Genomic DNA, 17,377 nt, shown 5'->3' on the forward strand with positions numbered 1-17,377 from the left:
ACAGTCTGTGAAATTGTGACACCAATCTTGGGTAGTTTATGTATAGATTGGTATTAGCATCTTTATTAATACATTACGTTTCAGTCTTTCGCTTTTAATTTCCATTTTTTATATAATGTTGGCTCTCAATTGTTAAAGGATTAAAAATGGGAAAACGGTAAATAATTCAAATGGTTGGCTTGCCTAGCTTTCACTAGTAGGCGCCATCACGACTCCCGAAGGTGAAAAATTCGGGTCGTGACAATGGATCGGGATGAATAATTTATTCGTTTTTACATTATCCGTTTTCGACCCGAATCATATCCTACCCGCCCCGCCCCGCCCGTTTGCCACTCTTATCACAGCCACCGCAATCTTCGGTGGTAGTAATTATTATTGGTACATAAACATTAGGTTTAAGTTGGGATACGTATAACATTTAGGAGAAACAAATTAGTTATAAGTATTGGAATGAAATATATCCACATAAAGTGAAATATATAAGAGTTTCATATGCTTGGTCGATTAAATTATAGTCCGAATTGAGTACTTTATTATGATTGGACGTTGATGACTTTTAGGAGCCATAAGATGAACTTAAGTAGGAAGTAAATTTAACCAATACTTATATTTTAGTAAGTAAAAAATAGGTGGATCGAAGTCCTTGTTGTATTGGCATCAAATTCAGAAATGAGAAATTTTAAGAAGAATTAATACCTGAAGCATCCTCTAAATTTGGTAAATTAAATGATAATCTTCCCAATTTTTAGCATATAAGTGACAATGACCTCGCACCTACTACGTAGTCTACTACTAGAACAAGGGATCAGATTATTTTATTTTCTCGACAAAAGAGCCAATGTAATTTGATTTAGTTATGTTGCAAAAAAGTCATGTGTTTGTTAAATTTTATTAAATTAACCTTCGGGTTATTTAAAAATTTTCAGGAACTAATTTTGTTCTGAATTTTGAAAAGCGGTTACAACCAAACACATTTGGTTTCGGTTCTAGAACGGCAAAGGGTCAAATATACCCTGTACTATGAGAAAACGTTAAAATATACCTTTTATTATATTTTGGGTCCAAATATATCTATGCCGTAATACTATTGATTCAATATATCATTCTTTTATTAAGTTTGTCCAAGATGGACATAAAGTCGTACGTGACACTTGTCACTGATATTTTATGAGGTGGATGCCACATGGCATGCCACCTCAGTGCCTCTAATCTATATATAAAAGACTAAAATTAAAAATATATAATATTTTTAATGGTAGCGATGACAATAGTAGTGGAGAGGAAGAAAATTTTAGTGGTGGAAAAAAATAAAAGGGAGAGATAAAATGGGTTAGGGTGCTGAGGTGGCAAGCCATATGACATTCACCTCATCAAATATCAGTGTCATGTAGGATTGAATGTCCACTTTGGACAAACTTAACGGAAAAGGGTATATTTGAACCAATTGTATAACGACATGTGTATATTTGGATTCAAAGTATAAGGATGAGTACATTTAGACCTTTTCTGATAGTACAAGAGTATATTTGACCCTTCTCTAGTTTTAGAATAAGGTTCACAAGGCGACGCCAAAATTTCAAACTTGTGGTTCGAGATTTTAAAGATTTTTAATTATTAGGTTCTAAATTATTATTTTATACTTATTTAATAAATTTTTAAAATAAATTAAATGCTTGAACTAAAACTATTGAGTTTGACCTCTTCACAATAGAAATGTTCAGTCTATTCAGTACACTAGAATGATCACAAATATATACTTGAGAAAATTGAGAAGGATTATGGTAATTAAATAATTAATAAACCGAAGGAGTACATGAAAAACAATATTGCTTGAAATGGGGTGCAACATCTTTATTTGCACATTTTCATCGTTGTCTCTGAAAAATAAAAATAATAAATCCAAAATACCTATCTCATCAAAACTAAATTATCACCAATATATGATCAAATCAATATTCCACGTTATTTACATGCATGCTTTGGCATATTCGGACATTAGATCAATTTCTCCGTACGTATGAATTATTTTATCCTAAGCTATAGTAATATCTTGTCCATCTCAATTTTTTTCTTTTTAAAACCTGTCAATATTTAATTATTTTCTTAAATGATGGAAAATGACATTTTAACAACGCCAATAATATAAAAAACTGTTATCCAGTGGAGAAACGTGGCAACCCTGTTGCTTTTTTTGGCAATCTACTAGAAATATTGTCAAATATGATTGAGGGAGTAATTTATTTGCCAATTGAGAAGTTTACATAAAATAATAGAATTAAGAATTCACTGTCTCACATAAAGAAGACTAATTATCATCCTCTCTCCCAATCAATAGAATGGATTTTTTTTCTCCCAGTAGACTGTTCGTGTAACTCCGGGAGAAATTTAAAAACAGCCAGATTTACAAGTAGTTGTTCAAAAATAGCCCAATTTCAAAAGTAATCGAAATTTAGTCACTTTTCATATAAAGATAAATCTGAACGAAAACACTGTTTAAAATCCGGAAAAATACTCCTGCATAATATACTGGAATTCCAGTATAATATATCGGTCCATCATAATATACTGGAGTTTGGAGTATCGGTGCTCCAGTCTCCAGTATATTATACTGGAGCCAGCAAAGTATACCGGTCCAGAAGTTTATACACAGGTGCACTAAACTCCAGTATATTATGCTGGAGCGGTCTCTGTTACAGCAAAATAGTGGCTATTTTTTATTGACTTTGTAAACGCTGGCTATTTTTGAATGACCACTCCGAAAACTGGATAGACCGTGCTATTTTCACTGTAACTCATGATGAAAGGATTAGAGGAACTTTTTTTTTTCTTTCAATTTTACTAAGTAATACTTTCATTTGTTCAATCTTTTTTGTGATAACTGCCTAAAGAAGAGGTAAAAGATAGAGGGCCTTTGGATTGATAAAATTCTACACATAAACTATAGTACCTAATGATTGTGGAAGAAAGAAAAGCCCAATAATGTTTCTCCAGAAAGAGCCCAAGAAATCCAATAGAGAAATGGGCTAGTCCATCCTCTATGGGCTTATTAACTTTGCCTAAATCTCTACATAAGGAATTTTTGCCTCTAATAGCAAAGGTTAACATCATATTTATTTTAAATAAATATCTTTTTAAAAAATTATCTCCTATAGCTACCTTTTAATTTTTATAGCAAAATATCTATTTATGGTCACTTCTTACCTTTAAGCCATTAAATACCCTGTGTATTATTATTTTTTTCTCCCTCTCTCCTCCTTTCTCTTTCCTCTTTCAGTTACACATCTTCACCGCCTCCTTCGAAACTACCTAATTTTTTGCACTTTACTCTTATCTGCTTATCGCTGTAAGGAGAAAATAAGTCAATCTCATATTTCCTCCTTCTTTCTTCTTCCCAGAAAGCTGACATAAGCACAATTTCAAGAATTTCTCCAAAAACCCATTTGAATGGAATTAAGTTTGATAATAGTTTCAAAAGGAAAGTTTTCCAGAAGTTTCTGAAGACATGTTTTATCAAATTATTGGTTCTGAGATCAACTTTGAGTTGTTTTAAACTTATTTGCAAATAGCTCTACCTGGAAGCCCTAATATCTCCATCTATCTGCTCTCCCTCATCAAGCTCATCACCGGCAATATAGATCTTGTGTGATTTTGTGATTGTGCTCTTTGGACGCTCTAGACGAGACGACATTAGGGTTATTCTTGAACAAAGACGACGGAGTTTGGGGTTGAGCAACTTGAAGAGTCTGTTACCTTTTTTTCATTGCATTTCAATGTATCTCGCTTTATTCTATGTATTTCATTGTATTCATTGTCTTTTTTTTTATTGTATTTTAATGTATCTCGCTGTATTCTATGTATTGCATTGTATTCTTTGTCTTTTTTTTTCATTGTATTTCAATGTATCCCGTTATATTCTATGCATTTCATTGTATTCACTCTCTCGCTATATTCCATAAATGTATTCATATATTTTTTTAATTAATATAATTTATGTATTCAGATGTATTATATAATTTTTCTGAAGAGTGCTATGTTTTTTTGGGGTATTTTTTGGTTGAGAATCTTTTTTATAAATGGAAATACAAATTTTGTGTGTTATAATTGAGTTTGTTGAGTTATATTAGGAGTCTATTCTGTTAATTGATTCACTTTCCGTTTAAAAACAGTGTAATCCCCGTTTCACGCCGCGAATATAGTCGAATACAATAATCTGTCCAGCTGTAGTCCCATGTTTCACGCCATGAATACAGTTGAATACACTCGAATACAAAAATCTGTCTAGCTGTAATCCCCTGTTTCACGCCTAGAAATGCTACTCTATTCATGAATACAATAGCTTAAATACATCGAATACACTCTAAAAAATCTAAAAATATAGCTATAGGAAGTAATATAGTAAATGGTAGCTACGACTAGCTAATATTCACTAAAACATAGTGCTTTCTAAAAGTTTCTCAATAGACATGAGTATTGTCATTTTTAGCCCGTACCATAAACTATTTATATCTGGTAGTCGAAAAATATATAAAATTTGTATAATTTTTGTATAACATATAGAATGTATATATACACAAAAAATATATAAATTTTATATATTTTTCGGTTATTATTTTTACAGCGGCTATATAATGTCATTTTCTCATAGACGAAAATACACCAACATCATCATAATCTAAAAATATACAAAAGAACTCTACAATCTTTACACAAATAGCCGACTAGGTTTGCTATTTATTTTTCTGTCCGGTATACATAAATTATACTAATTATACATATATTGTACATGCACAAGTTATTTTTAACGGTTGAATGAGCGACTATTTATGTTAATTCTTCGGAAATATGTGTCTTTTCTTTTCAATAAATACTCCTTTCCTTTCTTGTTTTCTTCTTAGAGAGGGAGAAGGCAGCTATATTGCATATTGTTGTCCGAGATTAAGGAAAAGAGCGGAGTATTGAGTGAGGGTTGAATCTTTTACTTCTAAGTAAATATTGAATCTAAAGAGAAGTACTACAAGTGATTTCTCACTAAACTTTACATATAAATTATTTGGTGAGATATTAAAAGAAGAAGAAAAACTCAATAGTTTTATATTACTCAAGGATTCAATCTAGATGCTCTACACAAGGGAAGTTGCTAGGCTTAATCCCTTGTATTTTGTTACATGTTTAGTTAAGTTGGCTTGGACAATTTTTATTACGTCTAATTTGAAATTAAGTAGTTTTTGAAAGCTCGAACATTAAAAATTATAGTTAAGAACAACAACAACAACAACAACAACAACAACACAGTATAATTCCACTTAGTGGGGTCTGGGGAGGGTAGTGTGTACGCAGACCTTACCCCTACCCTGAGGTAGAGAGTCCGTTTCCAAATAGAAACCCGACATCCTTCCCTTCAAGAACTTCCCACCTTGCTCTTGGGGAGACTTGAACTCACAACCTATTGGTTGGAAGTGGAGGTTGCTTACCATCAGAGCAACCCCTTTTGTCTTAAATTATAGTTATGAATCAAAAATAAAATTCAAAATATGAGTAATTATTATTTAATTTAAAGCTCCAAATATTTTGATAGATGAATTTCCCTTAAAGCAATGATGGTATAGAATGTTTGTTGGGTTGGAGAAGAATTTGAAAATGAAATTCACTCGTATTAAAAGCTTACTCATTTTTCTCAAAGAAAAATGAAAAATCTACTATGTGACAAGAACTTCACACCTATTATGTTTTACTATTGAAGCAAAGTGATAGAGAAACTTAAACACCAAAAGAATGTGGCTCCCTTTATTCAATTAAATTAAAAATAAACTTTGGAGTAAAAATTAAATTCATTGCCCCTTTCCAACTCCCTTCTTCTCTCCCCTGCATATTCCCCGCATCTTAAAACAAACAAACTCTTTCAGAAATCTTCTCCAATTACACAATTGCCCACGTTTCTAGTCCTTACTAGTTGTCTCAGCTGAAGTCGGTCGGAGTTCTCTGGATCTCGCCGGAAAAGTTTGTCTTCCGGCAGACCGTTTCCCGCCAAGAAATTATACATACTCTAACTCCGTTTAATCACTTCTTTCACAGGTCAGTTCTTTTTTTGTTTTTTGTTTATGAGCAATGTTGAATTTTGTTAAAAAAAGATTGAGATGTAGATCTATTTGAGATACGTTGAGATGTTACATTTTGTTGGCTTTTGTTAATTAAAACGGATGTTACATGCTTGATCCGTGTCGAATTCAATACTATCTGGATATGAAAGTTGTTGTCATGCAAAAAGATGTGATTTTTTTGCTGGTTTTATAGTGAGATCTATTAAATTAATTTCCATAAATTTTGCGTTAAAAGTGACTTGGTTGATCTCTGATTTTGATACCGGAGAGAGGTGAAGTGAGGGTTTATGCTGCTGAATAACTTCATTCAGTAAAAATTGAAAACTAACAAGTGCATTTTGTTCAGTAAGTTACTTAGTGGGCACTGCCCTTTATATACTATGTACGTATGTATGCGGATGATGTTGTCGGTGTCATGATTTAGCTTTTCTATTTAGTTGCAGTTGAGTCACCAGCTGTAGACCATTGGTTAGTGGATTGGTTATATGGCTTCGTCATAGTAATGTTTCATGTGTGGTTATCTCTGTCTATGTTACATGGATTCATTTATGGGTATGTATCCATTATAGGTGTGTGCATACCATTACTGATACATCAAGTCGAATATGCATTAAGTAACCACATCCTAATTACACCGATTTGACACGGGTATGTCAAGGGGAATGAATGATCCATGTAATATGGGTCTTTGTATGCAGCAGTTGCAGTTTGAATTGGATTGTAGTTGGTTAAAAAGGTTGAGAAAATTTAGGATCTGGATGACCTGTGCTTGTATTTCATTTGATGTGCTTAAGCTGTTTGAGCTGACTATTTTAGTGAAAGGTAAATGAAATAGTCTTAGAAAGATGAAGGTGAGCTATATGATCCTTAATTCCTCATATTTTTAGTATATCTTACAAGTAGAACTAACAGAATTTTTTCTCACGATGTTGCCTTACTTTATTTTCTTGTTTGCCCTTTCAATATTTATTCTAATATATGGTGGTTGTTGTACTCACAATGTTTCTTGTATTTAGGTGAAATTTCTTTAAATCTGAAATATTAAGCAGTTGACTCATGAAGAACGGTATGGCAGAATGCGCTGTCTGTCATTCCAAGCTTGTTTCTCCAACTGTAAAAACTATTTCAAGGGCATATGATCGACATAGAAGCAAGATTTCATCAAAGCAGCGTGCTCTTAATGTCCTTTTGGTTGTAGGAGATTGTATGCTGGTTGGTTTACAGGTAGCGGTCCTCTTCACATGTTAACTGTTTACTCATCTTCTTTTCAGCGCTCAAAAAAAGTTTGTTTTTTTGCATGCAAATGGTAATATCTTACGTGTAAACTGGAAACTTATTAAGCTACTTGAATTCGTGTGGATTGTGCTCCTTTCCCAAACAATCACCGTTATTTTGATTGCTGTTATTACATATCTATCAGCAAGGCATTCAAAATTTCTGCTTAATTATGAGAAAGACATAGGTTTAACTCCGTATTTATTTCGTTTTCAGCCTGTTTTAGTATTTATGTCAAAAGTGGACGGAAAATTCAAGTTTAGTCCCGTAAGTGTCAACTTCTTGACGGAGGCGACAAAGGTCGTCTTTGCAATACTAATGCTTTTAATCCAGGTACACTTTATCTATGTTTTTGGTTTTACTCATAATATTTTCTTCATATATTTTCTTTTAGAAAGCTCAATTTATGTGTCTTGTTGGATTGTTTCTGTAGGCCAGGCATCAAAAAGTTGGAGAAAAGCCACTTCTTTCAATATCCACATTTGTACAGGTAAAATGTTATTGATGTGAGTGTTGTAACTGCTCTTAGTTCTTTATTGCTCATCATGTCCATATAATATCATCATTCTTGCATTTGTTCTTTATTATAGTATAAAGTTTGTAAGTGATGCAGTATCTGAGGAGCCAGTCTCTCAGTTGAGTCCTCTTCTTACATGATTAACCTACCATATGTATGGCATTAAGGATGAGGAAGATGCCTAGCCTGGATGATTGTCTTGGACAAAGGGACAAATGAATTGTCGCTTTTGGGTGCAGACAGACCGAAACAGTTTTCTCAATCATCAATTCAAATTATGTGTATGAACCTGCAAAGAAGAAAGATATCATGAGTTGTAAACTTTTTACCACACCTCCAATAGAGTTAGGCAAAGCTCCCAGTTGGGGGCCACACATGCAGGAAGGAAATTTGAGCTTGATGCAAACAGATTGGGCCTTCAAGCATATAAAGTGTTAAGAAAGATCGAATTAGTGGTTTTACGGGAATTCACATCGTGAAGAGCTGCTAATGATATCATGCAGTAAACAAAAGGTGCCTGGCATGATGTATATAGTTTATATTGGATAAACGAACTAAATGCTTCTCTTCACTGGGTATAGTCTACTGAGAAGAAACTTCAAGAAATCCTACAATTCTAGTTGCATATCAGGACGCCCTCATTTATTCATTCCACATAAGGATCAATATATTGCTGTGAGTTCTACCTCTCTTCATAACAACATCCCAGGCTCTAAAGTGTTGAATATTATCTACAGAAAAGGGAAAAAAGAATAAACATAACGTGGTGAATAAGGATGACGACACTGAGTTGATCCATAATGTGGAGAAAAGGATGAAGACACTGAGTTGACCCAGAGATGCTTAAACTCTTTTAGTATTGTCAAAGAATAGTTTTATTGGGACAACTGCAAATGACATGCCTAACATTGATATAATTTGGACCAAGCTCGGAAGTTGGAACCTTCTCATATTTCTACATAGTGTCAAACTGCCATGTTTTATCATAGCTGAGTTTTCGTGGACCGAGCTCGGGAGTTGGACCCTCTTCATATTTCTACATTGTTTCAAGCTGCCAAGTTTTGTATGAGTTTTGGTTTTCTCGCAAAAGACAATTCAAGTTTGCACACTTGGCTGGAAAAAGAAAACTTCAACCTTTTTACCTAGTTTTGTTCCTTTTGTTTCACTTGTCAGTTTGTCTGATGTAAAATGGAAACATCCTTTAAGTTACTAATTGATGCTTGCAAATACTGGTTTTCCTCTTTCTTAAGCTTCTAATGTGACCTAAGGTCCATAAACAACGAAACTGAGTCAGTGAGGGGTGGGGAGGAAAAAGAAAGGAAAAGTGTAGCATACTTGTTGAAAGACCTCCAGTTGTTACCTTCACAGTTGTGTATGTAGTTGGCAACTTGATAAATGCCAGTGAATAGCTCCAGTTGAGTCAAAGAAATAGTTTGTACATACTTTTGACACCGGCCTGGTGTCTAGTTATGAAAATTTTGACTTATAATAGAACCGAAGACTTCTGATTCCTCCTAGATTGTTGACTGCATGAAAGCTTCCACTTTTCTTTGTTGCAGTGTCAGTTTCATTTTAAAATTAACTAATTCTTATCTGCATCCTGGCTAACTTTTGTTTTCCTTCACCATTCTATTAAAACCACTACTTTGCACCAATCTATTTCAGCTTCTTCGAGAATTGAAATATGTTGTCAGTTTGTATAGCTTTCAGATTCTATGTTGATTGCTTGATATCTGTTCTGTGTGACTGAAATCTTATTGGCTTGACATGCATTCATTAGTTAGTCGTCCATTGTATTTTTTGTACAAACATGCTACTAACATTTAACAGGCTTACTATTACTTGATAATTTCTCATGACCATTTTATATTTTCTTCAGGCTGCACGAAACAATGTGCTTCTTGCTGTACCAGCACTACTCTATGCCATAAATAACTACCTAAAGTTCATCATGCAGGTACTATTTGTTGCTGTTCTTGTCAGCTCTCTGAGTGATTATTCCCATTGTTTTGTTATTTCGTCCAGCATGGCACATTTTGTCTCTGCATTTTTTCTTGTACTGTAAATTGCTAGAAAGTTGGAATAGTGTCTAGTTTCACCCATTCATTCATCGAGAATAACAGGTCTGGCATGAGAAGAGTTGCTGTCTCGAACTTGACTGTTTGTCTCAAAACTTGGGATATATCCAGTACTAATTTCTAAGATTACGTAATGACTTCTGGGCTAGGGAGTTGGATTTTTGCCTCAAAATAAGAAATCTTGAATTCTTCTTCAGTAGTGATGATTCCATAGATATTGTTATTTCTTAATAACTAATACTCAACAAATCAGAGGACTATTCTGGTTTTGCAAGAATGCTTCTGTGCGCAATACTTCCTGCTGGCTGTCGCTTTGTCCTTAGCACGACTAAAAATTCCAAATAAGAGAGGCTGCTGAAGAACCAATTACCATTGTTTAGATGCCCTACTGGGTGAAGGTCTGGCAGGTGTAGACTTGCCATGCCATGGTGCTATAGGAGACAAGTGACAGTCTTAACTCTTTCTGCTTATGGCTAAGATGTAAACGGAGAATAAAATTCATCTTTGGTAACTCTGTTTTGGTTAATGGATTCTTTGCCCTATGTCCTCATTCGCTTTAACAGTTATTGAGACACCTCTATAAAACTTGATTTGATGTTTGGTTTTGAAGCTACTGAGTCATGTATATATATTTGATTGACTGTTCTACTACTATTAAGATCTTTTCACTGTTCAATATAATCTTTAAGTCCTAGCTTGCTAGCTACGAGACTATACACTGGGGATTTTCTTTTACCACAGTTCTCCTTTTTCTTGACATTTTCCCTCTAATATTTTTGTACAGTTATATTTCAACCCAGCAACTGTGAAGATGCTAAGCAATCTGAAGGTAACTGCTATAGTTGACCACTGCTACGATATATCATCTGATTGTTTTTTGCTGAATTCTTCAATTGCTTTACTGACGCTGATTGCTTTTCTTTCTTTTGCACAATCTCCTAATTTTTGGTTATTCCAGATTAGTTAGTGGCTTATTTGATCTCAAACATGAAGCTATGTATCAAGGGTATCATTAGAATAATTACGGTACTAATTTTGGTATCAATGGACAGGTGTTCCATTGTCATTATTTATTGCTGTACCAATAATACCAGCATCTGTGCTACTTCGCTGACTTAGTATGGAATGCCAATAAGTGTATTAGCAATGCATGTGTTGGTGCCAACCATAGGAAGAAGAACTCGGTTACTCATCTTGGATTGGATTAATAATTTTATGCTGATCTACGAATGAGCCTTCTATTTGATTTATTCTATACTTCTTCAAGTCTCCATCATCAGGGGCATCAGGAGTTTCATTCTTGACAATCTCATGCTGATCCGTCGATTAGCTGATATATAAACAAAGTTACAATTATAAATTTTTTATCTTAATTTATAATTATTATTGATCTAATTATATTTAATCAGAAATTGTGATAAATAAATATTAGACTGGACAAAGTGATGTAATATCAAGAGCTCATATGTATTCTAAATTATCATTTGGCTGTGATTGAGTTTAGTCTGAATCCTGTATTCGCAGTTCAAGATGATCAACAGTAAACCTATTCCGTCATAAATACAGTGTAGGTAAATTCAGATTAGCACAATCCAACTTCATCCCTGAATTCAGCCAAATTTGGATTAAGCCTAAATTTAGATCAACTTGCATCCAATATATCACCAGCCAGTTTGGGTTGAAGCGTTATTGTTATCGCCATTGTTTCTTGATCCAAATCTATCCTGATTAGATTCTGAAATTGCTCCCATTTAATCTGTATCATGGAGGCTTCCAGTGTAAATCACTATATATCTTCTTGAAATTTTAAGCAATATGGGCTGATAGTCTGTGTGGTACTCTTTCAAAACAGCTTGCAGTCTTTAGCAGGTGGTTAAATCTTCCTTTGATATTATGAATAAATCTACTCGTGACTGGACTTTAGAGAAAAACTAGATATCTCATAATTGCTAGATTTTCGTATGCATATTTTTCTTTTGTTAGTGGTAAAAGGAAGAATGCTTCTAGTAATTTGGTTTCTGTTATAATCATGTTAATCTTTCCCTTGTTCCCTTCAGTAAAACATGGAAAAGCTTGGAGCATCCATAAAGTGCTATATTTAAGTTCTCTTAGGAATTTTTGAGGTGGTTATAAATTTTCTCCAAGATAATATTATGCACAAGGGTCGGACTCAACTAGTCTGCTATTCCTTTATTGGGTAATCTAGTGAAAGAAAGTTTTTTTAGCATCTATTCTAGAATGTCTAAAGTTATCTGTCTGAATCCTTCTTACGTGGCCGAAAAAAGGACTACTCTTTTTTGTTCACTTTTCTCTCTCCTTGAATATTACCTAAAGCCAAAAAATTTATTAAGGTGGTTATTTCTTTTCGATACCTGAGACTTTACATATCAATTGACGAGTATCTTGGTTTCACTATTATATACCAGCAAAAGGATATGTCTCAGAATACTTTCTTGGATATTATGCTCTGGTAGAACTTTTCTTTAATTTTTACAATATTTGTTTCTATGTTGTCAAAGTGCAGGTTCTGGTTATTGCCGTGCTTTTGAAATTTATCATGAAACGACGGTTTTCCATAATTCAGGTTAGTGGTTTCAAACTGGTAAAATAAGCTGGTGTTGCAATATTGATTGTGAAGGCAGGAAGGAGCGAAGCATCCTGTGTAACTTCTTGCAGGATGATAGAAGTTGTATACCCATATAATAGGACTTATTATGGTACAGTGGGAGGCTCTTGCTTTGTTGCTAATTGGGATTAGCATTAATCAACTTCGATCCATTCCTGAAGGCACCACTTCTTTGGCTCTTCCAGTTACCACAATTGCATACATCTATACACTGATTTTTGTAAGTAATTAAAAGCTTCTACTACCGATTCATTTTTGTTCTGTTATTTGAAGAGGCATTAGTGAACCCTTGGACATCATTTAAGATACTGGCTAAAGAAGGGTTTTTCACACAGGTAACTGTTCCTTCTATGGCCTCAGTATTCAATGAGTATGCTTTGAAGAGTCAATATGACACTAGCATTTATCTCCAGGTAACTTCACCATGGTTGGTTATCATTTCTCTTATTTATTTATCAGCAGAATGATCTGTGGTTAGCTTGGCTCATTATTTTCCTCTGCCTTCTTTCGCGGGACGATTGTTACGTTTGAGTAGCGTAACATTTTTATATACCTGTACTTAAGTACTTATTGAGTGCCAGTTTAATACAATGTTTGAGACTTCGAGCATTTCTTTTCAGTTGATGCATGTCAGATCTTGTCTCTCGAGCAATATAGATTATGCGAATTTCTCTATTCATAAAGGGTGGACGTGGCTTCTATTAGTGCCCTCTTCCTGAACCATCTGACATGTTACTGTTTAACTTGCAGAACTTATTTCTGTATGGATATGGTGCTATATTCAACTTTCTCGCAATTCTTGGGATTGCTATATTTAAAGGTAATGGTGTGATTCTGAGGGTTTTCCTAGAAATCAAAATTTGGCACATGACAAGGCAAATAATAACTGACTTAATAAAACTGCTCTTGACGTTACTGAGTTCACCGTTTTGTCAAAAGAATAACATTGTTACTTTGTTATTTTAATCTCATTATAGTGCTTAGATCCTTGCTTTCATGTTTTATCTTCAAGTAACTGTTACAGTTATATATACCATATTATTACACCTGCCCTGGATTAGAATGTACTGCCAAAGAAAACCTGCAAAATTGCAAATGACATTACTCTTTCATGGTGTAAATCGTATTACTATACGTTAATATCATAGTGGTTGAAAATCATATTACTATACGTTAATATCATAGTGGTTGAAAATCATATTACTAACCAACATAGTGGTTGCAAAATCATATTACCTCTTAGACAAATCATACTAGTAAATCTCTTAATGGCAAATACAATGCTTTATAGTTAGGGAAGCAATCAGATGTATATATCTACTTTGATAGGAGTGGTTATAGGGAACCTCATGATGACATATATGTCTATGTTTGTAACCTGTGCAAAAGTTCTGCTCTTGTTTTAAAAAACTTCTCTGAAATACATTAGGAAAATTGTGGTAAACAAAATCCCATGGTTGGTTTTTCCGTAGAGGTAATTGAAGTGGCAACATATGAGATCATGGATGAAGCCAATCCTACTTCAGACTACCAATCAAAAAATTATCGTACTTCAGAGCAAGGCCTTTGTTGGACAATATTCCTCCAGCCCCTGAAATGTTTCTTCTGAATTTTTCAGGTCCTAGTAGCTTGGATATATTTGAAGGGCATTCAAAGGCAACCATGCTTCTAATTGTTAACAACGCGGCACAAGGAATTCTGTCTTCCTTTTTTTTCAAATATGCTGGTGAGATTATCTACTCAATATGCTCCACCCTTTCTTTTTGGCTCATCATATCCTCCATTAATGGGATTATTATATCTTTGTATTTAGCTCTAAGCCATCTCCTACTTTTAACAAGAAAATTTTCTTTTATGGTATTCTACTCAATAACACAATTTGTTCATACTAGATACGATTCTGAAGAAGTATTCGTCCACCGTTGCAACGATATTTACAGGCATAGCATCTGCTTTGTTGTTTGGTCATACACTGACCATAAACTTTCTTCTTGGGATTTCTGTTGTTTTCATCTCAATGCACCAGGTACTAAAATTGAGAGAGTTGTCCCTTTGATATTTTCCCATTCTCTCTTTGGACTGACCATATTACTTTGATACTTCAGTTCTTTTCACCTCTTGCAAAAGTTAAAGATGACCAACAAAATGGGACATTGGAGTTGATTGATGTCGGGGAGAAGCATAGGTACCTACTTTACCTGTTAAGTATAATGTAGAATTATGTCTCAGCTGTAAGTTGTCTTTCTTTGTCAGCTACTGGTTCTTAGAATAATGCTTTCTGTATCCTATTTTCGTTCTTATATATGCATACTGAGTATGTGATAGGAAGTAGGTTGTGATGGCTTGCTCCTGGTTTGTCTGTTCGTTTAAAATGTTTGTCTGGTGGAATGAGTAACATGATACTCCAACTATAGCCTCTTATAGCGGATGTAGTTCTGCACCTAATTCAGCTGCTACTCCACCCAAGAGGGCAAAATAACACTGAAAGTTTCTCTGTGATACGACTTATATCTTGTATTTTAAGTTTATATCATATCATTGAAGTACTCTTGTCGTTAATTTTTTGTACTTTTAAGTGTCAAAGTTCAGACGTAACCAATTTAGAGAATGTGTATGAATTGATAGCTCCCTGCATAGCTGAAGGGCTGCTTCTGTCTTTTTTTTTTTTTTTTTCTATTTCTGCAAATATCATCTCCTTGTTGCTTGATATAACGAATGATGACCCTTTTTCTCATAATAATCAAAAAAAAGTTACAAGTTATTATTGGCATAAGGTCCTTTGCCACGCAAGATATGTCCCAGCTTCACTTACTAAGACAACAAGCCATACTTCAATTACTATTAGGTGATGATTGGCATTGTCCATACTATGTACAGAAGCATTCAAATAACTTCTCTTTTTAGGCTGGTAACTACTTCGTGAGACCTCAATTGGGCAAGTCTTTTTTTCCCTTGCTTTGAGTTGGCCAGAAAGCTTTACCTGCTATTTGCAAGTGCCAACCATAACATCAAATCCATCTATTAAAAGATGGATCTGAACTAAATGCTAAAAAATTTAGGTGTACATCACAGAGATGCATGTTCACCCCCTCGTAACCCTTACTCACCTCCAAAGTTTAAAATGATGCATCTGTTAATACTTCCCTTTTCTGTTGTTTTTCAGCTCTAAAGATTCATCCTTCGTAAATATGGCAGCAGGAGCAAATGAGGAGGTATGGATTTATTTATCAGAAATTTATAGATGCCGAGTTTTCGCTGTATTTCCTATGACAGATTTCATATTAATTTCTTTTCCAGGCTAGTCATCTAGTAGGACCTGATGAAAGACAGCCACTTCTTCCAAGATGAAGTTATTTGAACTGTAAGTCTGCTAGTGTCTCTATACTTTCTGATCCAAGTTGTTGACTTAGATACACATAAATTAAGACCATTTTCAGAGTTGATTTATGGATATGTCTCTTGGTTGCACTTCTTATTCGCAAACTTGGAGAGCTGCGAAGCATGTTGGAGGACTAAAAAGAAGACTAGGGGAGTTTGGTTGGCACCTTGGTCATCTCATGGAATTATTTATCATGTCCTGTTTTTCTTTTTATTTTGATATGTATGAAAAGAACTAAACAAGAAGAATAAATAATTTGACGACCAACTGAGGCCAGTAATTTTTATATTATTTTATACTTATTAAGGAACTGTTTATATCAAATAATTTCCAAATCTGAAGTTGAGTACAGTAAATAATGCTGCTTTCAGTTAGCAATGATATTGATGAGACATAGATATAGATACCAAGAAAGTATGATGTCGTTGACGCTGTCAGATTGCAACTATATTGAATGTCACAGTTAAAGTGCATCATGTACCACCAGATTAACGTGAGAACTTTATCCTGCATGTCTTAGTAATTGTCATCTGCAATTACTGATCTCATATGGTGCTTATTCTATTGTTATTAGACCTCTTTCTTCTGTAAATACAAGCTGCTTACCAGAAAATTGTTATTGTAGGTCATTTCTAGGGCATTTTGTGGCGAGCATTCACAGGGAGTGTAGAATATGAGGTCATTCAGATTAATATCCAGAAGAAATAAAGAAGGTTCTGCTGTTTCTCTTTTCTTCTCTCCAAAATTTGGTCAATCCCTCTACGCTTCACGGGATTCTTTCATCCGGAGAGGACTATATGTTGATGAAGGAGTTTTAGGTAGACAACAACAATATAGTTCTCCTGCAATACAAATACGTGCGATGGACGTTGTATAAGTTACATACCACTTACAAAAAGACATGTAGTGTTACACATTGATTTTCTTGTAAACAGTTGTCATATCAATTCTTTCATACATTCTTGTAATCAAGTAAATTTTGATGATAGAACTGTGCCATAGAATTTGTGATGTTTATTTTCAAGAAGGATGTTGGTTTATCCTGGTTTAAAAGGCATACGATGGTTCATAATATTGGTAGTTTCCTATCTGTGTTAAATTATGCTTATCTCCGCCTTGTGAAAATCTCCGAATTTGGATATAATGTGCCTATAACGTAGTCAAATTAAGAAGGTGAGATTCACCATTGCAGTTTATTTTTCATTTTTTAATTTCAAGCAAATTGTTGAATGATACTTGAATTGCCATCCTTGTTAGTTCTTCTCGTAATGCATATGTGTATGGGCATTAATGCATAGTTATCCGGTCTTTCACTTGGACAGGTCGTATTTTATGCTCAAATTCCACTCTGTTCTTTTAACTGAATGGCCACATGAAATATTCAGTTGTTCAACTGAAGTTTGC

The 17,377-nt window shown here is 34.2% G+C and overlaps 1 protein-coding gene across 4 annotated transcripts; it reads left to right on the top strand.

The window, feature by feature from the left end:
* The first annotated feature begins 5,687 nt into the window (after nt 1-5,687).
* On the top strand, nt 5,688-17,047 carry LOC104225497 (CMP-sialic acid transporter 3). Of its 4 annotated transcripts, none has more exons than XM_009777308.2 (16): nt 5,688-6,072; nt 7,115-7,322; nt 7,590-7,706; nt 7,807-7,863; nt 9,770-9,847; nt 10,753-10,797; nt 12,493-12,552; nt 12,692-12,814; nt 12,930-13,007; nt 13,345-13,414; nt 14,213-14,320; nt 14,487-14,620; nt 14,700-14,779; nt 15,758-15,806; nt 15,892-15,955; nt 16,599-17,047. In XM_009777308.2, exons 2-15 carry the CDS (start codon nt 7,155-7,157, stop codon nt 15,940-15,942), a joined length of 1,218 nt encoding a protein of 405 aa, XP_009775610.1. In that variant the 5' UTR covers nt 5,688-6,072; nt 7,115-7,154; the 3' UTR covers nt 15,943-15,955; nt 16,599-17,047. The 4 variants fall into 4 exon arrangements, with proteins under 4 accessions (XP_009775610.1, XP_009775613.1, XP_009775612.1 ...); XM_009777311.2 differs by having other exon boundaries at nt 14,535-14,620; XM_009777310.2 differs by lacking the exon at nt 16,599-17,047 and adding an exon at nt 16,085-16,261.
* Nucleotides 17,048-17,377: the final 330 nt, after the last annotated feature.

The sequence above is a fragment of the Nicotiana sylvestris genome, chromosome 1, assembly GCF_000393655.2.
Source record: "Nicotiana sylvestris chromosome 1, ASM39365v2, whole genome shotgun sequence".
NCBI lineage: Eukaryota > Viridiplantae > Streptophyta > Magnoliopsida > Solanales > Solanaceae > Nicotiana > Nicotiana sylvestris.